General features: G+C 51.1%; 2 protein-coding genes across 2 annotated transcripts; both read left to right on the forward strand.

The window, feature by feature from the left end:
* Positions 1-294: 294 nt before the first annotated feature.
* On the forward strand, positions 295-12,080 carry DGCR2 (DiGeorge syndrome critical region gene 2). Its single transcript, XM_027706869.1, has 4 exons — positions 295-534; positions 5,452-5,604; positions 6,056-6,292; positions 7,078-12,080. The coding sequence occupies exons 1-4, from the start codon at positions 312-314 to the stop codon at positions 7,317-7,319; spliced, it is 855 nt and encodes a 284-aa protein (XP_027562670.1). The 5' UTR covers positions 295-311; the 3' UTR covers positions 7,320-12,080.
* Positions 12,081-15,826: 3,746 nt separating this feature from the next.
* Positions 15,827-22,396, forward strand: LOC113979489 (carbonic anhydrase 15-like; the record flags this gene model as incomplete). Its single annotated transcript, XM_027706868.1, has 8 exons — positions 15,827-16,021; positions 17,615-17,650; positions 19,637-19,807; positions 20,020-20,180; positions 20,850-20,942; positions 21,275-21,341; positions 21,522-21,688; positions 22,381-22,396. Coding segments are annotated over exons 1-8 (778 nt in total), but the record flags the coding sequence as incomplete, so codon positions are not given.
* Between the last annotated feature and the right edge of the window lie 3 nt (positions 22,397-22,399).

Consider the following 22,399-nt stretch of genomic DNA (forward strand, 5'->3'; position numbering starts at 1 on the left):
GTACCAGGAGAGAGGAAGGGAGCTGCAGGAGGCTTTGGCAGTGAAGCTTAAACTTCTCAGACCACTTACTTTGGTTTGTCTTGGAGAGAATGCCTGAAAGTGTGTCAGTTCCATTAAATACCTGAAACTCACCTGTCAATTTTGAGCAGTTAATCATCCCTGTGTGCCTCCAGACTATCCATTATCTTCCCTGCTCCTTGGAGATCCCTTTTCAAAGTCGCTGTAGGTGAAGGCATGGATTTTAACTGGTGGTCTGCTTATGCTTACAAGTCACTTAAGGCAACAGAACAAACTGGATTCCATCAATACTGATGTGCCTTTCTGTTCTAGGCCAGACTTGTGTTGATATCAAAGACAACATTGTCGATGAAGGATACTATTTCACCCCAAAAGGGAACGATCCCTGTTTGAGCTGCACGTGTCACAACGGTGAACCTGAGATGTGCGTGGCTGCTTTGTGTGAGCGGCCCCAGGGCTGTCAGCAGTACCGCAAGGACCCGAAGGAGTGCTGCAAGTTCACCTGTCTAGACCCAGGTAAGAGTTGACTGCTACAGTGTTGTCAAGAAAAAATAGTTGAGTGCTCCCCTTGGTTACGTTTGGGTATAACTTTGTTTGAAATGATGCGTCCTTGCAGTGCCTTGATATTGTTGGGTACAGCTGCCCTGGGAGGGAAGATCTCGAATCATAGGAAGGGAAATGCTTCAGGCTGTGGCTGATAAAAATTTGTTATCCTTGATGCTACTTAGAAAGGAGAAACAGGAGCTTATTTTCAGTATGGAGATTGATAGTACTGTGCGTTATTAGTACACCATCTTGTACAATTCCTTTGTCAAGTTTAGTTGTCATGAAAAGGAAGTACTTTTCTCTTGAGCACTAATTAAGCATCTTTTTCTGATTGTGAGCATTTATGTGAGTGGAAGTTTGCATGCAGGGATCATGGGGGAAGCAGAGTTTTTAAACTGTGTAACTTTCAGCAATCATCAGGACATACAACCCTGCTCATTGGATTTGACATATCAGTGCAACTTCTTGTTTTGGATCTGTTAAGTCTTCAGTTGACTTTGAATTGTTTGTCAGTCACCATTTAGTGGTGTGGATTTTGGGGGCTTATTTTTCTGTAAAGAGACTTGAAAAAAGAAACATAGCTTGCTTGGAATTTGCTGTGGGGGTGGTCAAATACTGGAGCAGATTGCTTATGGAATCTCCATCTGTGGGATATTCAGTGCCTGACTGAACTCTGTCCTGGGCAACCTGCTCTAGCTGATGCTGCTTGAGCAGGGGTTGGACTAGGTGATCTCAGGATGTTCCTTTCAACTTCAGCCATTCTGTGATACCATTATTTTTTGGTATTTTAAAAGAATCTAATCTTATCTGAGTGCACTAAGAAACTGTTGTTCTGAATTCTTGTGGAAAACACAAGGTCAGCTGTTTCCATCAGGAGCTTCTGTTTCAATCTGTTACAAATTCCAGATTTGCTTATTGACTTCCACATTTGCAGTCTTTCTTATTGGTCTTAACTAGAGCAGTTAATCATTAAAGGCCACTGGCTCCTCCTTGTGTCTATTATGTTTGTTCTGAGGGTTAAGCTTAGCAGATGTTCATAGCTTGTGTTGCAGGTCGGTCGGTGAAAGAGTGGGGGGAAAAGCAGGAGTCTTCCTCCCACTCTTATCAGCTGAGCTAAGACTTAGGCTTCACTTTTTTTATCTTCAGGAACAGTGTCAGCAAAGCATCATCCAGCACACAGGATAAGATGACCTGGGATAACCTCGTGCCGTGTTCTTTAATCCTTGCTTATTCCTGTGGGTCTTAAGTATTGATGAATACTGATTTGAAGAGTGTATTTTACCACATCCTTTCTCATCCTTAAGCTCTTCCTTCTGTACTGATGCTAAATGAGACTGTTTCATTATACTCTTGCTTGAAGTGTTCTGGTGGTTTTTTTAGTAACTTAGTTTTTGAGAGAAGAATTATCAAGCAGTCCTCCAACTTCCTTCATAATGAAGTTACTTCAGCTAGTGATAAACACTGAAATTTTTAAAGGAAACATTTCAGTTTTCCTTCTGGATGTTTATAAATGACTATTCCAGATGACAAAAATTAATGAATTACTTTCTTTAATCAGAATGTATTTACCTCTGTCCAGTTCTTTCATATGTCTTCCCTGAGCTCTGTTGCAAAGGAAAGAAAACAGTTTGCTGTTCAACAGTAAGTGAATTAATCACCCAAGGAGAGACCGGGGGAAATAAATCCTGCTGTTGGGTTGGCAGGTAATCAGCTCTCACAGTGTGAGTGGGTGAGCAATGATTACAAGTGGATAACGAATATTACTCAAGGACTTGGTAGTAGGGGGTTTTTTCAGTGGTAGGAGTAAGCCAAGCAATTGCAGCTATACTCTCCTGAATTATGCTTCTCCTCATTTAGTGGAAGATAAATAGCAGAGGAATATCTTTCATACACTAATGCTGGAACTGAGTTAGTCTGTCTATTGCTGCTCCATGGATGTGGTAGAAAATAATTTTTCTTTTGTGGTTCTTGTTTAGACAGACTGCAACTGTTATTTGTGAAAAGGTAATAGAAGAAATAAAATACTTGGAAAGAGCTGGTGTGCAGAAGCTATTCTAGTGACTAAACTGGTGCAGTTAGAGGGTACTAATACTGTACTGCGTGTAGAAACAGCTTTTCTGAAATAATCTGTTTGTATTTTTGTGGATTGGAAATCTCTGTGATGATATAGATCTTGTTTTGTACAAGGTGGGTCTTTGTCTTTTTGTTGTTGTTGAACGTTAGGAGCAGTGTGATGGAGGCCCACAATGCCCCAGAAGGTCCAAGAATTGCAGTTGTAGCTGGTCTAAAGAAATATGTAAGTCAGGCTTGCCTAAGTGTGACAACCCACCCCTGAGGGGAAGGAAGCACCTGAGATTTGTAGTGGTCATTGGTCGAAAGGAACGACAGAAGTCAGAGGGTCCACAAACAATCAGAAAGTTTTATTAGTAAATTACACACTTGGCAGGGAAATTGGTATGTTAGTCCCTGTCCTACAATATAAACACCCAGCAGAGGGTTTTGGATAAAGGGGTAGGGTGAAAGGGAAGAGAGGAATTAAAGAGGGAGAGATGAATTAAAGAAAGAAAGAAAAAGAGAGAGAGGAAAAAGAAAAAAAAGAGAAACTAAAGAAAGAAAAGAGAGAGAAAAAGATCACCAGTCCTGGTTCCAGTGTTGATCCAGCTGAGGGCATGTTGATCCTGGTTTCAGCATTGATCCAGCACTGTGCTGTGTTCTGGCTCTTCCTCTCAGAGAAGTGCTGCCCTATTTCCACCTTCCCCCCTTCTCCAGCCAAATCTTGTTCTTTCTCACAGCATGTTAATACCAATAGTCCTTGGTTATTACCAAAATTCCTGTCTGTTATTACTAACAGTCCTTGGTTGGCTCCACAGTCATCCAGTTATCAGTGTTTGAGACATCCACATTAGCCCCTTATCATCTGGGAATCAAGAGCTCAAAAGGATCTCACCTTGGACCGCTGTTTATAGGGTCTTTAGAGAGTGGGCTTTAATCAGAGTAATTTTCCATAGTGGCCACAGTCTGAGTTGGTAACTTTCTTTGAAGGTTCAGTAACAAAAATATTATTCCATTTGGGTTGTTGTTCTGGTAAGAAAAACAAGTTTCTGAGGCTGTTCTTAAAAAAGAGGTGTTCATTAGACACCTGTTAGTTCCTGGGAACAGACAGTGTTTCTGATAAGCTCAAGAGTGGCTTAGTCTAAGTGCAGTTCGTCAAGGCCGAGGCCTAATGAGCATTTCTCAGATCACAGTGTGGCCTGGGAGTGGGGGATGCACCACTACAGTCCATCCTGTGACCAAAACCAGCTTCTCTGGGCATCTACACCTATGAGTGTATCTTACTGAAGTCACTTAACAACCTTAAATAATTTATGAGGATCACGAAGCCAGCATTGCCGTAAGATGGAGGAGGAACAAGGGCAGGTCTGGTGTTCAGGAGGGTGTCTTGGTTGGTAGGTGTGTGACGGCCTCGGCTGAAGCTCTGACAGCCATAGTTGCTAAAAGGTTTGACAGCACACAGGCTTCTGTACTGCACAGCCGGATTTTAGAGGGTGCAATGTTCAAATTCTCTCTGTAGTGCACTATTAAATTAATTTCTTGTTGCCAAGAATGTATGACATAATAAATAGCAGCCTGGTAGCCTTGTACTGTATCTGTGGTACATTAGGTGGATTTTTCTGTTACTAGCACACCAGCACTTAGAACTGCTGTGAGGCTTTTAGCATTCTTTTTTAAGAAATCTTGATAAAACTTACCTGCTCTTAGTGAAAGGAGAAGCATGGAGGGAACTCTTGCAGCTGGAGCGGGTGCAGGCAAGGAGAGGTGGCCTGGATCTGGCTGGTTCCTCTGGGAAGTGTGGTGGCAGTGCATTGACTGGGAAGAGGGGTCATACCTGCAGTGCTTGTGTCCTGCAGCAGGAGGTGACCAGGTTGTGCAGCCACCTCATCTGTTTCTTACCCACACCAAACCTGGGTGCATTTCTCATTCAGAACTCTTTAATGATAAGTTGGTGCAAAGAACACAGCACGGTCACCTTTAGGTCATTCTTCTTTGTGTAGAGTGTCTGTGTGTGCATGTGCTGCTTAAGCAATAACCAAGTGTGATTAGTTGAACTGTGAAAAATTAATTCCTCTCATGCCTGGTGCTGGGAGAACAGTGGTAATTTGCTCACAACAGCCTTCCAAGTGTGAATCTGCTTAGCAGTGGGATAGAGCTCTCCAAGTTCTAAGCTCCTGGGACTGTTTCTTGTTTTTCCACTTGCTTTCAGTATGACTCCAGGAAAAGATTTAATTCCCGTTCACCCTCATCTCTTCAGTTTCTGAAAGATGATTATCACATTGATTCACTTTTTGAAGGTATTTTTAGTTTCTATCCCTTAGTGGTGCTAAAGAATGTACCAATGACACATGGAATTTAGGTGGGCACATCTTGGTGATAATGACAATGTTTAGAGATTTTGTTGTTAGAAATGTAAAAGTTAACATGTCCAAAGTTATGTAGTGTGTCAATATGACAGTTCTCAGGCCTTTCCCAAAGCTTTCAGGCTTGCTTTCCTCTTCAGTATAACTTCATCAGGCACGCCAGGGAAACAAATGGATGTGCAAAATACCATTAACATCTTCTTTTTCCCATTTTCAGAGACCTGAAACCTTCAACATTCTGTCCCTTTTGCTGAGGAAGATATTCTTAGAAACTTTTAGATCTTTTTGCAGTAAAAAGATAAATCACATGATGATTCATGATTTTCTTATATATTTGAAATACAGAAAAGTGTTAAACCAGGCTAATGAATCCCCACTCTGCATTTATCTCTCCACTACTGACAGAAGATCATCAAGGAAAATGAGTCTTGAACAAAAATAACAGGCTGCTTTCATATGCTTTATGTAACAGATGGCAACAGCTTGTTTGACTCCATGGCCGGGGGAATGCGTCTGATCGTGAGCTGCATCTCCTCCTTCCTCATCCTCTCTCTGCTGCTTTTCATGGTCCACCGGCTGCGCCAGAGGCGAAGAGAGCGCATAGAGTCCTTGATTGGAGCAAACTGTGAGTACCAACCTTGTGCCTCGCTCATTACTGACAGGTTGATGTACACAAAGGTGAGGAATGTCCTGGTCTTGCTTGACTGTGCCTGTGTGTGTGTCTTGGTAGGGTCTCCAAACTTGAACTTTTTTAGTGGATAATGGAAAGATATTTTTTTTGTTTGTATGCGGTCCAAGTCTGAAATATCTTCTGTGTGAGCGGTGTCCATAGTTTGAAGAGGTTAGAGTCAAATTTAGATGTGATGCAGGACAAACAGGCTGGGAGCAGGTGGGCCTGGGTATGGTTGTTAACTGCAGCAAGTTGACTTGTATGGGTTATGTAGACTTTTTTAGGTCTTCGGGAGACGTGAGTTCCTTGGGTGTGAAAAGTGGAAAAAAGGTGTTGAGATCTGACTTAAACTGAAGAAGAAAGCACGAGATAAAGTCACTGACTCCTTTTTCTTCTCTTGAAACAGTGCACCATTTTAACTTGGGCCGCAGGATGCCTGGCTTTGATTATGGTCCCGACGGTTTTGGAACTGGCCTTACTCCACTGCATCTTTCAGACGATGGGGAGGGTGGAGCTTTTCATTTCCACGACCCACCTCCACCCTACACTGCTTACAAGTACCCAGATATTCAACATCCAGATGACCCACCTCCTCCTTATGAGGCTTCTGTCAATCCAGACAGCATCCTTTGTTCCACTCCAGGTACGCAGGCAGTCATTTCTCTTTCCTTCCACTTGTTAATTTTGGCTAGAGGATAGATTTTTATTTTTTAAACTATTATCATGTGTTTCAGCATTTGTGATGGGAAAATACACTTTAAATAAAATCTCCAATTTTTGTGATGGAAAAGTCTTTTGTTGAAATGTATCATTAACCTTTCCCGAAGGTTCTTTGGATCACCTAAATTAGAAGTGGAATCCAATCTGCAAGCAGTTTACCTCTTAGAACTTACCCATTTTCAAGCCTTACCTTGGATAGGTAACCTGGTTAGCTTTCTTTTTTCCACTATGCTGTTACAATTTGTGGCCTTTTGAAGATGGGTCTATAGAGATTAGTATTAAGAACTAGAACAAATGTCAAGTACAAGAGATTTTGAACAAAATATATCCAACGTCTTCTCTCCTCCCTGCTTCCCCCACCCACATCCCCCAAAAATTGACCAAAAATACCACTTTCTAATGATTCACCCAGTGCTCTTCAGTTTTGCAGCTGTGATATTCACATACTGTAGAAATCATTCCAATTTGGGATTTTATAGCAGCATATTTCACAAGATAAGTGAGCCTGATTAGTGCAAGCATCTTATTTATATGTCGAAGTTTTATTTTTGCTACACCATTTTCCTCTTTTGCAGTCTCATCTTGTTGTGCATTAGCGCAAAACCAGGAAAAACTCAAAGCTTCCAGAAATACAGATCGTAAATCTATTTGGGAGTGTGAAATGTTGTACTTCACGTTCTGATTCTGCTTGTTTTCCGTCCTTTGCAGATGGAGTTCTCTCTCAGACTGTGCAAAGCAGTCCTCCATCACTAGGAAACTGTGATGTATCCCCACAGCTTACAGAGGGGTCGCTTCCTCCCTCAGTTGGTCCTTCTCCAGTGGAGCTGGAAGACTCTGCTGACAGCAGCACCTTTCTTGTCCCTCCTGACACCCCACTAAATGAGAACACACCGGCAGAAACTCTTACGGGCAGCCGTCACAGCCACTGTTCCCTCAACACCATTGTATAGAGGAGTGAAACGCCCATCACTGGTCAGAGAGAGTTTTAGCAACTGTTTGCACAGACAAACACTAATCCGTGGTTCGAACTTCAGAAGGAATCTCCACTTTGTTCTTCAGACACTGCTTTTATGTTCTAGTTTAGGATCGTGCCTCTCGTTTTTTTGGCTGTCATTATTCACTCACTAATCAACTTGTCCTGTAAATATGGACTGTATAACTGCTCTTTTTTTTTTCCATTGACTATGGAAAAGAGAGCAGAGAATTCCTTTGACTTCTAAGGAGGTAAAAAGTATGGGTAGTTTGGTTTTTGGTTTTTTGTTGTTTTGTTTTTTTTTCTTAACCTGAGAGGAATCAAAATCTACATCAGAAAAAAGCTACTTGGATTTGGCTGGATACCACAGGATCCAGGGAACAGACAATGGAAAAGGAGGGTGGGGGCAGTCACTGTTCAAGCAGAGAGGACAGAACTGCAGGGGAAGGGGCTGGGGACCTGTTTTGCAGAGTGGGGGCCCTGAGCAACGAAACACAGGGCACCAAGGGTTGCACTGTGTAAAACATGTGGGTTTTCACCTGCATTGCTGTTTCAGAACACCATAGGGACTGGAGGGTGAATGGTCTACGCAATACGTGACGAGTGGGTACTAAGAAAACTGGGATTTGCAATTACAATTATTTGTTGCTGGTACCTGCAAAACCTCATGGTTAGGTAAACTTCTGGCCCATGAAGGAAACTGGGTCTGTGTGATGTCCCTTTAGTAGAACCCTCACATGTGTTAGGTAGTACTTTAGGGAAGAGATGGGGAGCAATTAACTTCGATGCAGCCTGAGTTCACTGTATGAAGCCCCTGTTTGTTACAATCCCATAAGGAAGATTGAAGTATTTTTCTTTCTAGGTTAACTCCTTTACAGTGAACAGTTGCACAAGACTGGCCTGGATAAAAGATCATTGTTCTTGCTTTTCTTATTGCATGCTATATTTAGCATGTGTGTTCCCTCCCCTCCATTTCACTTTGCAGTTCTACAAATACCACTTAAAAACGGTGATCAACATGTACTATACGTGATGTTTAATTCTAATTGGACACTTGTTCCTTATCTGAGTCCCATAAATTGCCAACCCTGTTCTAGAGATTTCCCCTGTGCCCCCCAAACCATTTATCCAGGTCCCACAAGGGTTTATAATGAGGTTAGTGTACTTAAATCAATAAAACAGTTTGCTTCAGTCTGATATGTCATCTTAAATTTCCCCCTTGTATTGAACTCTTTAAACTAAGTTAATTTACAGATGACAAAGATTCATTCACTCCCTCACGAAACCCAAAGTCAAGCACTGTTGGTTTTGGTAATGAGTGCAAAATAATCTTGACAGGTGATTTTAAATTTGTTTGGATTTCAGTGTACAAATAATTTACTTTTTTCTCCCATCCTCCCCTTGCCTCTGCTTCTCCTTGACTTACTGTAACAGTCAGCAGATGAGATGAATTTTAAGGAATTTGTAAAGAATGCTCCCTGTAAATGGTCTCCTGTTACCTTATGAAGGGTACAAGCCTAGAGGGACAGGAACAAAACACTGCATGGGGGTGTGTATGTGATCTATTTTTCTAGTAATTATGAGAAGTCATACTTGTATGACAAATCCTAACCCACTATTGCGGTTTCCCAGTGCAGCTGACTCTTTCCCCATGGAATATGCTGCTACTTTCTATTCCCTGTCTTGCCTATAGGCTTATACTGTACTTGGGGATTGGTCTTGACAATTCAACTCCTTTTGCACAGAAAACTGTGGGTTTCGTTACTGAGGTCGTATCTGGTGTCCTGACATTCAGACACTTGCTAACAACCTTGACTCCGTCGGAGAGCGTGAATCACAGCTCTGGGTGCGCTGCTGGCACACGAGTGGGAGGGAGCGCTGTTGGGAAGCCTCTCCGCCTGGAGCCGCTCCACGCCCGCGTCCTGCGCTCCGGCCTGACTGGCTGCGGCAGCACTGGTACGAAACGAGAGGAGCGCTTCTGCACCCCGTGGGATCTCTGACCATCTCCTCCTCCTCCGCGTTCCAAGCCCTGGTCCAATGAAGTGGATGGATAGCAGTAGTCAGAACCATGCGTACAAATTATCGAGCATTTCTGAAGTATGAAAATAAAGCGGGTTTTGTGCGTTTTTGAGCACATTCATACGTTTTATACATTGTATGTACTGATTTTCCTTTAGTTTTATAGGTACGAATGCGTGTGTGTGCGTGTGTGTTTCTGGGTGGTGACATATATATATATCTATACATACTGTAGACAGTAACCTTTGTGCTGCATCCCGCTAGGTGAAGCTGAGCACTGAGATAGAAACTAGGCTCTAGGGTTAATACTTCTCTCAAGCTGGCTACACTGTTGTAGGACAGGTTGGGATAGTGTACACTTAAGTAGGATGCAAAGTCTATGCTACTACAATCTGTTCCTGAAAAATATTTTGTTAGCAGTGCAAAATAGAAAATTTCCAATTTCTTTTGAAGCCAGGTGGAATATTTGTAGTATCCTAGCGCAATAACAAAAGGCCTTTTGGCTTGGTCTCTGAAACTGTTTTGTGGCTGAGGTGAACAGATACCTTACCTCACACTTCTCCTAACACTGCAGGAATCTGTTCAACATTTTTTTATTTTACTTTTGGTTCTGTGGTGAATTTTATTTGCAAATAAGCTCTGTTACAACTGGCAACTTCATGGTGGCTCCTGGTTGTAGCTATTCCAAATGGAGGCTTCTTTGTAGAAGCCTCATTGTGATATTTTCCCCATTGCTTCTGAGCCTTTCCCACTTGTATATTGGCAGTAGGCTGCTATTTTCTCTATTTTTTCCTATCCTTCTTCATCTTAACTGTAAACAAGGGAAATTCTGCCTTGAATGAAGCAGCTCACTAAGTACAGCTCGTTTACCTCTCGGTGAGCTTCTAATTTGGCAATAAAATTGTCATTTTTTTCCCTTTTTAATGTAGCTTTTTCACATTGAGTACTTTCTCTTGGAGTAAGAGCCTTTGTAGTGGAAAACGTCCCAACTACTCAGACTTCTGGACCAACTGGGGAAGAGTTAAGTTTCCATGACAGCAGTGGACTCCTCAGCAAACCTTCCTTGCCCTTGGCAAGGTGACTGGAAGGCAGTTTGTCCTGAGCACCAGTTACAGAGGGTTGATGCTTGCCCAAGGAAAACCTTTCTGTTTTGATTGCCATTAGATTGATGAGATCTTTGGAGTTACTTTGTGCATTGATTTTTTTTTTCCCACCACTGTTCATATCTCTGGCTGTTTTTCTTAACTGCTAATGCATCTTAAACATCCCTCCAGACACAGCAGGGAGATGGCATTGCCACATGTTTCCCAGCAGAGTGTGTGAGCCAGGAGTGTGTTTATCTCGGGATGTTCTTGACTGCAGTTTTGTGAAGTCCCAGCACTCAGCTCCCAGCAGGGCTCACACCTCCCATTGTGGCCTCGGACAAAGCTGCTCCTCAGATTCCCCCCTCCTTGTGATGTACTGTGGTGCCATATGAGGTCTCTGCTGTTCCCTAAGAGCAGCCCCAGATACTCTGGTTTGTCAGTGATGCCCCTGTACACAGTGTCACAGCAGCCCCTGATTCTGTACTAGGTGAGTTGTAGGGTTTAAGTGTTAGAGGGGCGGAGGGTCCTGTTCTGTGCTAGATCAACGCTGTCATTCCAATATGCAAAAAAACTTGTCTGTGTAATGTTCAGTCCTGTTTAGTTTGAGCCTCAGACTGTTCCTTTATCCATGCACAGCAGGACGCTGATCCAGAAGAAGAATGAAGTAGGTGGACATTATTTTCCGAAGGCTGACTCTTGCAGTCGGGCGGTGCTTTGCCTCCACAGGTGTTGTGGAGTGATGACCTGTTCAGGCATCTCCCGAGTTTTACTTGGGAAGAAAGTGGGTTTTTGTGACCAATAATTATTACCATTCTTTTCCCATCTCATATTAAACAAACTTGAAGCTATTTTTGAGCATGTTTTTATCTTTCGGATGTGACTTCTCAACGACAAAGCACTGACGTTTTAATGTTGCCTCGTACAATCCCTAACGTGCATCTCTTTTTTCCAGTTGGTGAAATGTCTCTTTTCTCCCTAGCTAACGAACATGCAAGGAAATTTCTTTTAAATTTCCCTTTCAAACTGGGAGCTGAACCCTAAAATTACAGCAGTTGAGTGTAGGAGGTGAATCAAAGTCCATACGTTTGCTTCCGATGTTCCCCAGTCCCAAATGAAATAAGCATTTCTTTGGAATAGATGCTTTCAGTGGTAAAGATGCACTTCTCATAACAACAGTCAGCATTACCTGCCTGCCGCGGTACCACATAGCTTTAATTTTCTGGTATGTGCACCTTGAGTGCTGAGTGGGTCGGAGTCGATGCCAGCAGAGGTGGCTGTGCTGTGCCACACCCTGCCTGTTGGGCTGAGGGTGCCTGGGAGGCTGTGAGAGAATGAGACACTGCTTTTTACCTTCCTCTGGAAAATCGTTTTAGCCAGCGCTGCACTTGCAGGCTTCTCCTGTGTAGTTGGTTTGTGACTGGACTTAACTGTGGCAGTGTATAAAAGATTTTGATATTCTGTGAAATACCATGTAGAATTTAAATTTGATACTATAATAATTGAGTCCTTGTGACACTGGTTTTTTGTTTTAACTTCTTTGGGGTTGGCACTAATCTATCTTTTTTTTTTTTTTCCAAGATGCTGTGAGAAACATTTCATCCAAATGCCAAATAAATTGTGTTCTGTAAGAGAAATGTCCTGTTCCAATGTCTCCTGATTTCTGCGTCAGTGTGGTTCCCCAGCGTTGCGAAGGAAGGCTTTGTTAAATCACAATTCTGAGCTGTGATCTTGCAGAAGATCAATAGATGCATTTAACATGGAGCAGGGAGGCTGCCAAAGTCCCTGTTATACGAATTCCAGTGGGATTTACCTCTATTAGTGTAATTTTAGGAAAATCTTGGGGTTATACCCAAGAAGGTGAAGTGCAGTATATTCCTGCTGCCCTCCCCAAGCCCGGGGGAAGGTGCTGAGTGCCGGGGCAGGTGGTTGTGCTGGAGGGAGGGGGTGGTCCGGACCCCCAGCTCCCTGTTTTCCACGAGCCGCTGGGCACGCAGTGATTGCTGTGAGCGTGTGGAACAAGTCCCCGCAGCGCTGCGGGGCCGTCCCGTGCCCTGCTCGGGGCCGCAGGATGCGTTCATTGCTGAAAGCCATCCAGGGGCAGTGTCATCGTCGCTGCGGGGGCCAGGCAGGGCTCTGCTCCCCTTTTCCTGTGCCTGCAGAGGGCAGCTGCCGCCGCCGCCGTCGCTGCTGGACTTGAACCAGCACAGCTCCAGAGCTCCATCCCCGCGGGATGCTGGGTCAGCTGAAGGCGATGCGATGCAGCCTTTCCTTCGCTACTTGGTCTGGGGGAGACAAACATCCCTCCACAGCAGCTGCCTGATGTCACGAGCGCTTGGAGGGGGCTCAGTCTGGCAGGGACCCCGTGGGGCTTTGCCTATGCTGGAAGATCCTGTGCAGATACAACTTGCCCTTCCCTCTTGCCCCTCGTTGCCTGGGGACAGGACAGCTCCTACAGGGAGCAGCCTGGATTGCCTGGAGCATGGCCACGGCTCTCGGGGCTCACCAGGGACATGGAGGGCTGCCCTGTCAGTCTTGACCCTCGGCTGCTGTGGTAGAGCATTGCTGGGCAGCCTCCTGCTGTAAACTCTTAGCAGCTTAAAACGCGTTTCTCTGGGAGGGTGATGAGCACCTCTGCTCAGCACGGCGTGTCCGGGGCCCTCAGCCCCTGGGAGAGCGCCAGGGCGTGGGGAGCGTGTCAGACACGCGAGGGGCCGTGTGCTGGCAGTGCCCCCGGGGGTGCCAGGCCGTGGGGAGGGAGATGTCGCTGACCCCGGCGGCAGTGGGAGCGTGGGATGAATGAAGGGGCTGTGCAGCGGCGTGTGGCCAGCGCGCATCTGCTGGTCACAGTGCCTCCTTTGTGCCTGCTGCTGCTGTGCTCCCTGCCCTGCTCCCGGCTTGCTGCCCGGGCTAGCAGCAGCTTGTTATGGGGATCAAAGATCCTTATGGAAAATCAGGAGTGGCTGGAGTATTTATTGCCCATGAACTTTACCTACTTGCCTCTCTGGATGCCCACAACCTTTCGTGCATCCATCCGTGGGTGATGTGAACCACACTCTGGCAGCTCAAGTCTTTGTCCTGTCACTGTCCCTGTCAGCCCAGGTCCACGGCCAGGCTCCCAGGCGGACGTGTAGGATTTACCTCCAGTAGCTGTTCTTGGCACCTCCACTGGGTGCTGGCACAGGGCTTGCTGACGGTGCACGTGGTGGGGGTTCCCAGCACAGTGGCACCGTGCCCACGACTGATCGATGGCTGCAGCTTAAGGAACTATTTTTATATCTCAGTGGTATTTTTTCCCCTGTCCTGGCTGTTGCCCTTGGTGCTGTGACTACGCGTCTGCAGGGACCTCGCCTGGCTCCGTGGTGGCAGCCTGATGGACGTGGTGTCTCCCTGTGAGGACAGCACAGAGCTGCAGGATCAGCCGTGAGCTCAGCACGACCACCAACACATCAGCAAGGCCGGCAATTTCAAGGTTTGATCTGGTTCCTATAGAAACTGGAGGTTGCTCCTGCCTGGCACGGGTGCCGGCAGCCAGCGGTGCACCCTGGGGAGCGGGGCGGTGGGGATGGGCGGGAGCAGGGTGTGGCACAGCTCCTCAGTGCTGCCGCTGTCTTCCCACATGCCTTGCAGACCCCTCTGCTTCCTCGCTCCGCTCCTGCCTCTCGTCGGGGCTGTGCTGAGCCCCACTCTGCTCCTGCCCTCCTTGCTAGAAATCACCACCAGAGAAGCCTGAAATCCTAAAAAAGTGTTCTGGGGAGCAATAGCTATGGGGTGGGGGGTCTCATCAGCTCCTGACCCTAAGGGTCTTGGGCTTCTCCTTCACTGCCTGGCAATACAGGCTGTCCTGCTGTGAGTGGGTGGAAGAGGTGCCACTTGGCAGGCTCATGTCTCCAATGGAGGTTTCAGTCTCACAGGTGCCAGAGCAACTCCTCTCTTTCCTGGCAGTAATGGGCAGCAGGCTGCAGACCTGGTGCAGAATACCTCATCCCCCGAGCGGGGGCCAAGTGTCAGCCATGGCACAGATCCAGAGCAGCTCGGGGGAGACCTGTGCTGCTGCCCTCCTCTGCTGGGGTCCAGATGCAGCTTGGTGCTGCCCAGGTACCTGCCTGGGGCTGGCGCTGCCTTGGGGTCACAGGGGTGCCCCAAAGAACCCCTGCTGAGGATGAACCCCTTGTAGCACATGGCAGCCAGGCAGTTCTGCTGAGCCGGAGCCCATTCCCGGCCAAGCCGGCAGCAGGAGGCTGCTTCCTGCTGCCCTCGCGCTGCTGCCGGGTTTGTTCATCCTGGCACTGGCTCGACAGAGCTCCCGGCCAGGGCCAAGTGCCGGCGAGGGGCGCTGCAGCCTGGGTCCCGTGGCCTCCTTTCCACTGCTGCCTGAGGATGGCAGGGATATTTTAGGAGAATGTGACAACACCATGCTCCTGTGTTCTCACCCCCTTCCTACCTGCCTGCTGAGGGACCACAGCTCCTTTGGTGAGATCCTGGCTCCTGTGGGACCTTCCTGGACAGGTGCAATGGGAACGGCATGTGCTTGCTCCATGATGAGGAGCTGAACAGCTGCCTCCACCATCACAGGATGCCTGCACTGGGTGCATAAGGCTTGTGCCCCAGTGCTGCCCCTCTGCCCTGGCCGGCTGTGGCTGTGACAGCCTGAGTCACTGCAGCCTTGTGCCCACTGAGAGGAAAGGGCCGAATCCTGCCCCACCAGAGTGTGGCTCCTTGGTGAGCCCAGGGGCTGAGGGTCCCCTGTAGTGGGGCTGTGGAGGCCGCCTGGGCACCGAGGAGGTGCTCACTGGGCTGTGCTCACTGGGCTTTGCCCAGGCAGGGGCCTCTGTTTGCAGGGCTCAGCTGGGTTTGGTCTGTGGGTCCCCATGGCACCACCTGCCCCTCAGCAGGTGGGAACCACCACACTCAGGCATGGGAGATGCAGGACTTGCTGCTGGCTGGGGCGTTGCCAAAGCTGGGGGCGAGGGTATGTCCCACAGCATGTGTCTGCAAGAAGTGGGTAGAGTATGGGGCAGAGCTAGTGCCCTCAGCCCCCTCTGTCTACTGGCAGCCCCCTGAATCTCATCTGTAGTCCCACACACTGCAGGGGTAGGATGCGGTGCAGCGGGAATGCCGCTGAACCCCACCTTTGGGGGTGCAGAGCGGGATGGTACCGGGGGGCACCCCCTCAGCAGGGAGCGGGGCGGGCAGCGCTGCACCCGTGGGATCCGCCAGCCCCGCTCCCCGCCTGTCCCTGTCCCTGTCACCGGAGGCAGTGACCTGGCGGGCGCGGGGGGCTGGCTGGGGGCCGGGCTCTCCCTGCTCCCTCCTAGCAGCCGAGGAGTTAAAAACTCAGCCCGGGTGATGAATATGTAAGAGCAGAGCCCAGGCTGGAGCCGAGCATCTCCCGGGCTGCGGGCGCTGCCAGCGCTGCCGCCCGCCCCAGCCCAGCACCGACCCCGCCGGGCGCACTGCGGAGGGACGGGACGGGGCAGTGCGGGGGTCCCCCCGCTGCCCCCCGCCGCCATGGGCCCCACCGGGCTCGGCATAACTTTCCTGACTTTGCCCCTCGTCGTGCGAGCGGCCGCGGGAGGTGAGCTGCGCCCCGGGGCAGCGAGGCCGGGGGTCCCGCGGCGGGAGAGGAGGGGGGCGTGGGGCTGGGGGCCTGCAGGGGCACCGCTTATTCCATTCCCTTCCCACACGCTGTGGGATGATGCGGGCTGGGGAGGCTGGAGGTAGGGACTGGGGGACCTGGTCTGGCCCAGGACCCCTCTCCTGCGCTCCCACTGACCCCCTCCCCGCTGCTGAATGTCCCTGGGCACCGCTGGGCTCGGGAGGTCTCAGCCCGCCCGGGGCTCTGTGCTGGTCAGGCCAGAGTCCCCTTGGGGCGCTGGGGCTTGGGCTCAGCCCATCCACCCCACAGACCTGCACTGTCGGGGAACACCAATGAGGACGAAAGCTGCGAGCGAACGGGGGCTGCCAGTCCCGGGCCGAGGCGCTGGGTGCTCACCTGCATCCGGGCCAGGCTGGGGCTGGCCAGGGCTACCTTGGCTCCTGCCAGAGGATGCTCGAGGGCCAGTGCGTGCAGGTCTGAGGATTTTCCAGGAGTTCGGCTTTCCCCTGAACCCCGAGATCCCTGCCCTGGGGATGGACTGTCTGAGTCTGCACTGTCCTGCTCCTGGTTCTCCTCTGAGGCTGGTGTCTCTTGTATCACTGTAGTGAGAATTTGGATGCAGTGCCCCAGGCTGGGGCCATGAGCAGCACAGGTGGAGGCAGGCAGGGCTGCCTTTGTCCTGCTGGTCGGAGTGGCAGTGGCTGGCACAGGAGCATGGCTCGGCTCCCCTGCAGCCGGCCTGCTGGCATGGCCCCTCAGCCATCAGCGGGGACTGTTTGTGTAGGCTGGCCCTGGACAGCACCAGGTTGCTCCTGGTTGTGAGGAGCAGGATGGGGAGCTGAGGAGGGAAGGGGTGCAGTCCCCAACTCCCATTGCAGAGCTGATGGTCCTGGGCAGATGTGCAGGCAGCAGAGCAGGAACAGGGCTCCAGCTTTCTCGGCATCCCCTTGGTATCCCTGTGTCTGCTGTGCCAGCACTTGTTACCACACGGGTGGTTCCTGTAGCCCTCCTGAGCGCGGGCAGCTGGTGGGAGTTTGGCAGCTCTGGCTGAGGTGGTCCTGAGTGATGGGACAAGCCATCACCCCCACAGCGTGGGCACAGGCCTGCCCACTGCCTGCCTGCTGCAGCCACCAGCAACTGCCTGCTGCTGCCAGCCCACCTGCGGGAGCCACGGGGAGCACCAGGAAGGGCTGTCACAGCCCCCTCGGCTCCCGCTCACCCACGGCTGCAGGAGGGCTGCAAGGCATCTGCTGTGGGGTGAGGGGCTGCTTTGCTAGGATGGGTAGGGGGGGATGGCTCCGCAGTAGCTGGGGAAGGAGCACAGCGAGCAGCAAGGCTTGGCTGCCTTGGAGCAGTGATTCTGAGGGAGGTTTCCCTGTGGAGCGGCTGGGGGAGGCAGGGAGGGTGCGAAAACACCAGCCAAAAATAACTGGGATGAACACAAGTGTCGGTGGGACCCCAGGCTGCAATGAGGGATGTCCTCACTGCTGGGGGGCTGGGCACAGCCCTGTGTTGGTTTGGGAAGGGGTTCCTGTCTCCATCACCTGCCCTGAGCTCTGCTTTCTCCTGCAGGGCAGTGGTGTTACGACTCGCAGGACCCCCAGTGTGGTAAGTGGTGCCAGGTATGGGAGGGGGGCTGTCAGGGCTGTGCAGGGCTTGGACCCCACAGTGCCTGGCCAAGGGCACCCTGGGCAGCATCAGCGAGATCGCAGTGGGAAGCATGGCATGGAAAAGGGCAAATGCCCCCATATCACTCCAAAGTGGGAATGGTTAGAGGAGCTTCACTCTGGAATATGCTGGTGTAGAGACTTGACAAACACCCAAGCCCCTCGGAGTGACTCGGCCCCACCCCCCACCCCAACCAGGTCTGGGTGCTCCTGTGGCAGCACCAGCTTTCCCCCTTTCACCTGAAACAAATTAAATCCTGGATTTAAAATATGCCATTGGAAACCCCAGAGAAGCACAGGCAGCAAGGGTCTTGGAAGGCTCAGGGGCCCAACTGGAGAAGGGACAGCTCCCTTTGGGGAGGCAGCAGGCCTGCCTGTCTGGCTGGGGAGAGAAGTATGCCTGGGGGCACTTTGTCTCAAAACATGCAAATAGCTTGTAAGAGGTTAATTAAAGATCATCAACCATTTAATCAGCTGTTACGGCCCAACTGTTTTATAGCTCTTGGGTTTACATGCCCTGTGGCTCATGAGTATGGATTGCTGGGCTCCGCTCATCCCTGTTGGACCAAGGATTGGTCTTTCCCAGTTTAATGTCGTCAGGGTGGTGAGGGCAGGTTTTGGCAGGGGAGAGGGGCCGGTGGGAAGCGGCTCGGGCAGTGTGGAGCCGGCTGTGTGCCCGCAGCCAGCTGTGTGCCCGTGTGGAATGGTCCCTTAATGAACACACCAGGTAATTTGTGGGGCCACTCAGTAACACCACGCCAAAAAGCTGGTGGGACACTGGCACAGCCAGGCTGTGGTTCCCAGGACTTCCAGACAAAAAGTTGCCCAGAGTAATGAGAGGAGAACATAAAGGGATAGGGCTGAGCCCAGGAGGGCAGGAGATGGATTCAGTCCACAAGTGTCTGTGGTTTTGTCTGCTGAAGAGGAAGGTAAACGTTAGAGGTGAACCATGGGGCACTGCTGGGGGAACAGTTCCCCAAACCCTGGCTGTAGCCAAAGGATGCCCAGCTGTAATGTGTGCCAGAGCAGAGCCAGCAGTGTCTGCAGAGGGATACACTGAGCTCCCCTGGGACTGAAGGTCCCCTGAGTGGACAGGGCTGGTGACACTGAGGGAGCTCCTGTTTCCTGGCTGGGACTGAGCCCAGGTACCAGCAGTGCCCAGTGCCATCTGCAGCCTGGGCTGCACCAGGTGAAGAAGTGAGGTGTCACGGCAACCACGCTGGAGCAGTGACCAGGAGGGTGATTGGCTACATCCCACAGCTGTGGATGCAACAAGTGTTGCAAGAAGAGTTGATGCCGGGGTGATGGGGACAAGCTACATGTATGAAGTGTGTGGTCTGGCCATGGTGGCAGCTGTGGGGATGTCAGCTCACAGCCCCCCAGGCAGCACTGTGGGTTTGCAATGGGTCCAGCTGGCTCCCAGTGCTACCATGTCCTCACACAGCTCCTGCCATTGTGACCCCTCACCCCAGGAGCTGCTGATGGACATCGTATGGTCACACAGGACCCTGTGTAGGATTCACCCAGGATGAGTTGTGTGGCCAGGATACACTGTCACCTGTCACAGCTGGACAGAACCAGCATGGGTAGGCTAAGATGTGCTAAAACCCAGGGACGGGCAGAAGGAGTTTGGGAGAAAAGCCTGCCCTTCACCAGCACCAGTGGAGGGAGGGTTGCTGCTGCTCAGCTAAATATAACGCCCGGCCCCTCGAGGAAATCCTGCTGAATTATGGATGAGGCTGCATTAAACCTCTGCTCATCAATAGGGAGGCAGCTCTGCTGGGCAGGAGGGCAGCTCCCACGGGATGCAAGTGAGAATAACTGGGCTGGCAGGGACGGCAGGGCTGGCCACCCGTGGTCTTGTGTCCCCCCTGGGGGTGGCAGTGGCCCTGTGGCTGCCTGTGATGCCCCTGCTCCTCCCCTGCAGGGCCCAGCCACTGGAAGGAGCTGAAAGCCTCATGTGGTGGCAACAAGCAGTCCCCTGTGAACATCGACAGGCGCCAGCTGCGGCGGGACAGTGGCCTCGGGGACATCCTCTTTGAGGGCTACGACCAGGCTCCCCCTGGCAAGTGGAGGCTGACAAACAATGGGCACACAGGTGCGTGCTGAAACCGGGCACCTTTCCCTGTCCTGGCTCCCTGGCCACCATTCTGTCCTGGGCTTGGCTCTGCTGCCACTCCCGGGTGCTCCTGCCCTCCTCTTGTGGCTCCTGCCCCGTGGGTTTGTGTTACTGCTGGAGGAAGAGCCCAGGTGTGCCAGGTGCCCCCCCCTCCTAAACCACCTTTTCACCCTGTCCTGCTGCCCTTGCAGTGATGCTGAGCCTGGCGAGCGAGTCGGCCTCTGAGCACATCACCATCAGCGGCGGGGGCCTCCCCGGCAGGTACCGCGCGCTCCAGCTCCATTTCCACTGGGGCAGTCCAGCTGGGAATGGCTCTGAGCACACCCTTGATGGGCACCAGCTCCCCATGGAGGTAGGTGAGAAAAAGCCCCCATCACACTCTGGGTGGCCCAAATCCATGGTGTGCTGGGAAGGGGTGGTGCTGGGGCATCCCAAGGCTGCCATGCAGCTGGTGATGGGACTCTGTGACGCTGCACTGATGCGTTCAGCTGTGCTCCTGCAGAGGCACCTGGGAGGTGAAAAAGCAGTTAACGTGAGACTCAAGGTGTTTCTTTACCATGCATGGGCTGAGCTGCCTCATCCAAGGCACTCAGCAGTGTTTGGGGGGCTCTGTGCCCTGCCAGGACCACACACTGAGTTAGTGAATGCAAGCGAGAGCATGTGGGATTGTGCTGTGCCAAGCACATTGGGATCCTTCTGGGTGAAAGAGGCTCTGCACCTCTAAAATATTCATTATCTGCCAGAGGAAAGCAGAATTTGTTTTGTGGCTGGTGAGCACCCTGGGACTGCTGGCCCCGTTTTGCACACCCTTCAAAGGATGATCACTTCATTGGGATGCTTTGATCCTCCAAGCAGCCATCCCACAGATGTGCCAGTGAGACCAGGAGGGCTTTTTAGGGAGTAGTTGACTCAGTGTTTGGTCACCCCAGGCTGGCCAGAAGGATCAATAGGAGAGGGCCCTGCTGCCAGGATGTTGGCCAGGGGCAGTTGTCCACGACTGGCTCCTCTGTGCTTTCCTCAGCTGCACATCGTCCACATGAATGTCAAGTACCGGACACTGGCAGAGGCCAAGGGGCATCCCAACGGGCTGGCTGTCCTCGGCTTCTTCTACCAGGTGGGTCTGCAGGGGCTCATGCTGCCGGCAAGAGGGACCCCCCAGAAACAGGGTGTTGGTGGTGCAGCCAGAGGAGCATTGTACAGGTGTCCTGTGGGAGCAAGAAGGGGCAGGAAGGCTGGGTCAAGGCCAGGAGGTGCTGGGAAATCTCAGTGGTGAAAAGGTGCCAGGGCACCCCACTGACTTTGTGCAAGAGGGTGTGGGCTGGGAACCCTTTCCTGCTGCTCTGCAGCAATGTGGGGTGGAGCAGGCTCTGCCTGTGGGTGCTCAGCAGGACAGGATGATGCAGCTCTGCTCTGCCTGCCTTAGATGCTTCTTCTCCCCATCTGCAGGTCTCTGACACTCCTAACACCAACTACAACACCATTGTGGTGGGGCTGAGAAACGTCTCCCATGCTGGTGAGTCACCTCCACATCGGGGCAGGGCAGAAAGGAGAGACCCTGGTGTGGGAGGGCAGGGTTGCGGCCCAGAAAGCTGTGGGGGGGACCTGGCTGAAGGGAAACTGATGGAGGTGACCCCACTGTCCCCACCACATCCCTGGCATGGGATGGGCTGAGTGTCCATGTCTTGCCCCACAGGGGACTCCGTGGATTTGGCCTCCACCTTCCGCCTAAGCACACTGCTGCCGCGTGCCAGCCGGCTCTCCGGGTACTACCGCTACCAGGGCTCCCTCACCACCCCTGACTGCAGCGAGGTCGTCGTCTGGACTGTCTTCGAGGAGCCAGTGGAGATCGGCCGGGAGCAGGTACTGACGTGCGCAGCCCCACGCTCCAGCACCCAAAATGCTGGGGCCCCTGGGTGGGCCCCTCTCCTTGCCCTTCCTGGCCCTTGAGCAAGAGCACAGACAAAGTCACCTCTATAATAATGCTCCTGGCAGCTCGGCAATTAATTACTTTTATGAGGGTTAAGTAATGGAAATGTGGCCACCTGCCAGTGGGAAGAAATCCCATTCATAGTGCTCTCCTGCCCAGACTTGGTATTCAGAAAGAGGAATGGGAGTGAATCCACTGAAGCTCAGTAGAGGCTCCAAGGAGGTGGGTGAATAGATGGATGGACGGATGGATGGATGGATGGACGGACGGATGAATGGATGGATGGATGGATGGATGAATGGATGAAGTTCTCCTCTGCTGCCCAAGAATCTTAACAGGTGTCTGTCCTTGAGAGAGTCATGGGCCGGCCACTGTTGAAGTGTTTGGTGCTGGCACCAAAACACAATTAGATCCTTTAAAACTCAAGACCTGATCCTTGTAAGGACCTTCAAGTCTGGCTTTAGGAGAGCAGTGGGGGGTGATGGGAGGACGCCCAGAGGTGCAGGGACATGCCTTGGATCCTGTGCCATCAGCAGCGGGGCAGTATGAGGGGCCGGCTGACAGTGGGCAGGGGTTTGGGGTGCCTGGTGAAGCAGATGCCCACCCTGCCTCTCCCCTTGTGCAGCTGCAGGCGTTTGTCAGCA

The sequence above is a fragment of the Neopelma chrysocephalum genome, unplaced genomic scaffold (genome assembly GCF_003984885.1).
Source record: "Neopelma chrysocephalum unplaced genomic scaffold, ASM398488v2 Primary Assembly neopelma1_81472, whole genome shotgun sequence".
NCBI classification, from domain to species: Eukaryota; Metazoa; Chordata; class Aves; order Passeriformes; family Pipridae; genus Neopelma; species Neopelma chrysocephalum.

What these genes read in the sequence shown, in the direction of transcription:
- DGCR2 (XM_027706869.1), top strand. Translation starts at nt 312, where the DNA reads ATGTGCCTTTCTGTTCTAGGCCAGACTTGTGTTGATATCAAAGACAAC. An exon ending in GTCCTTGATTGGAGCAAACT is followed by an intron (nt 5,605 to 6,055) that starts GTGAGTACCAAC and finishes CTCTTGAAACAG; the next exon opens with TGCACCATTTTAACTTGGGC. An exon ending in CATCCTTTGTTCCACTCCAG is followed by an intron (nt 6,293 to 7,077) that starts GTACGCAGGCAG and finishes CGTCCTTTGCAG; the next exon opens with ATGGAGTTCTCTCTCAGACT.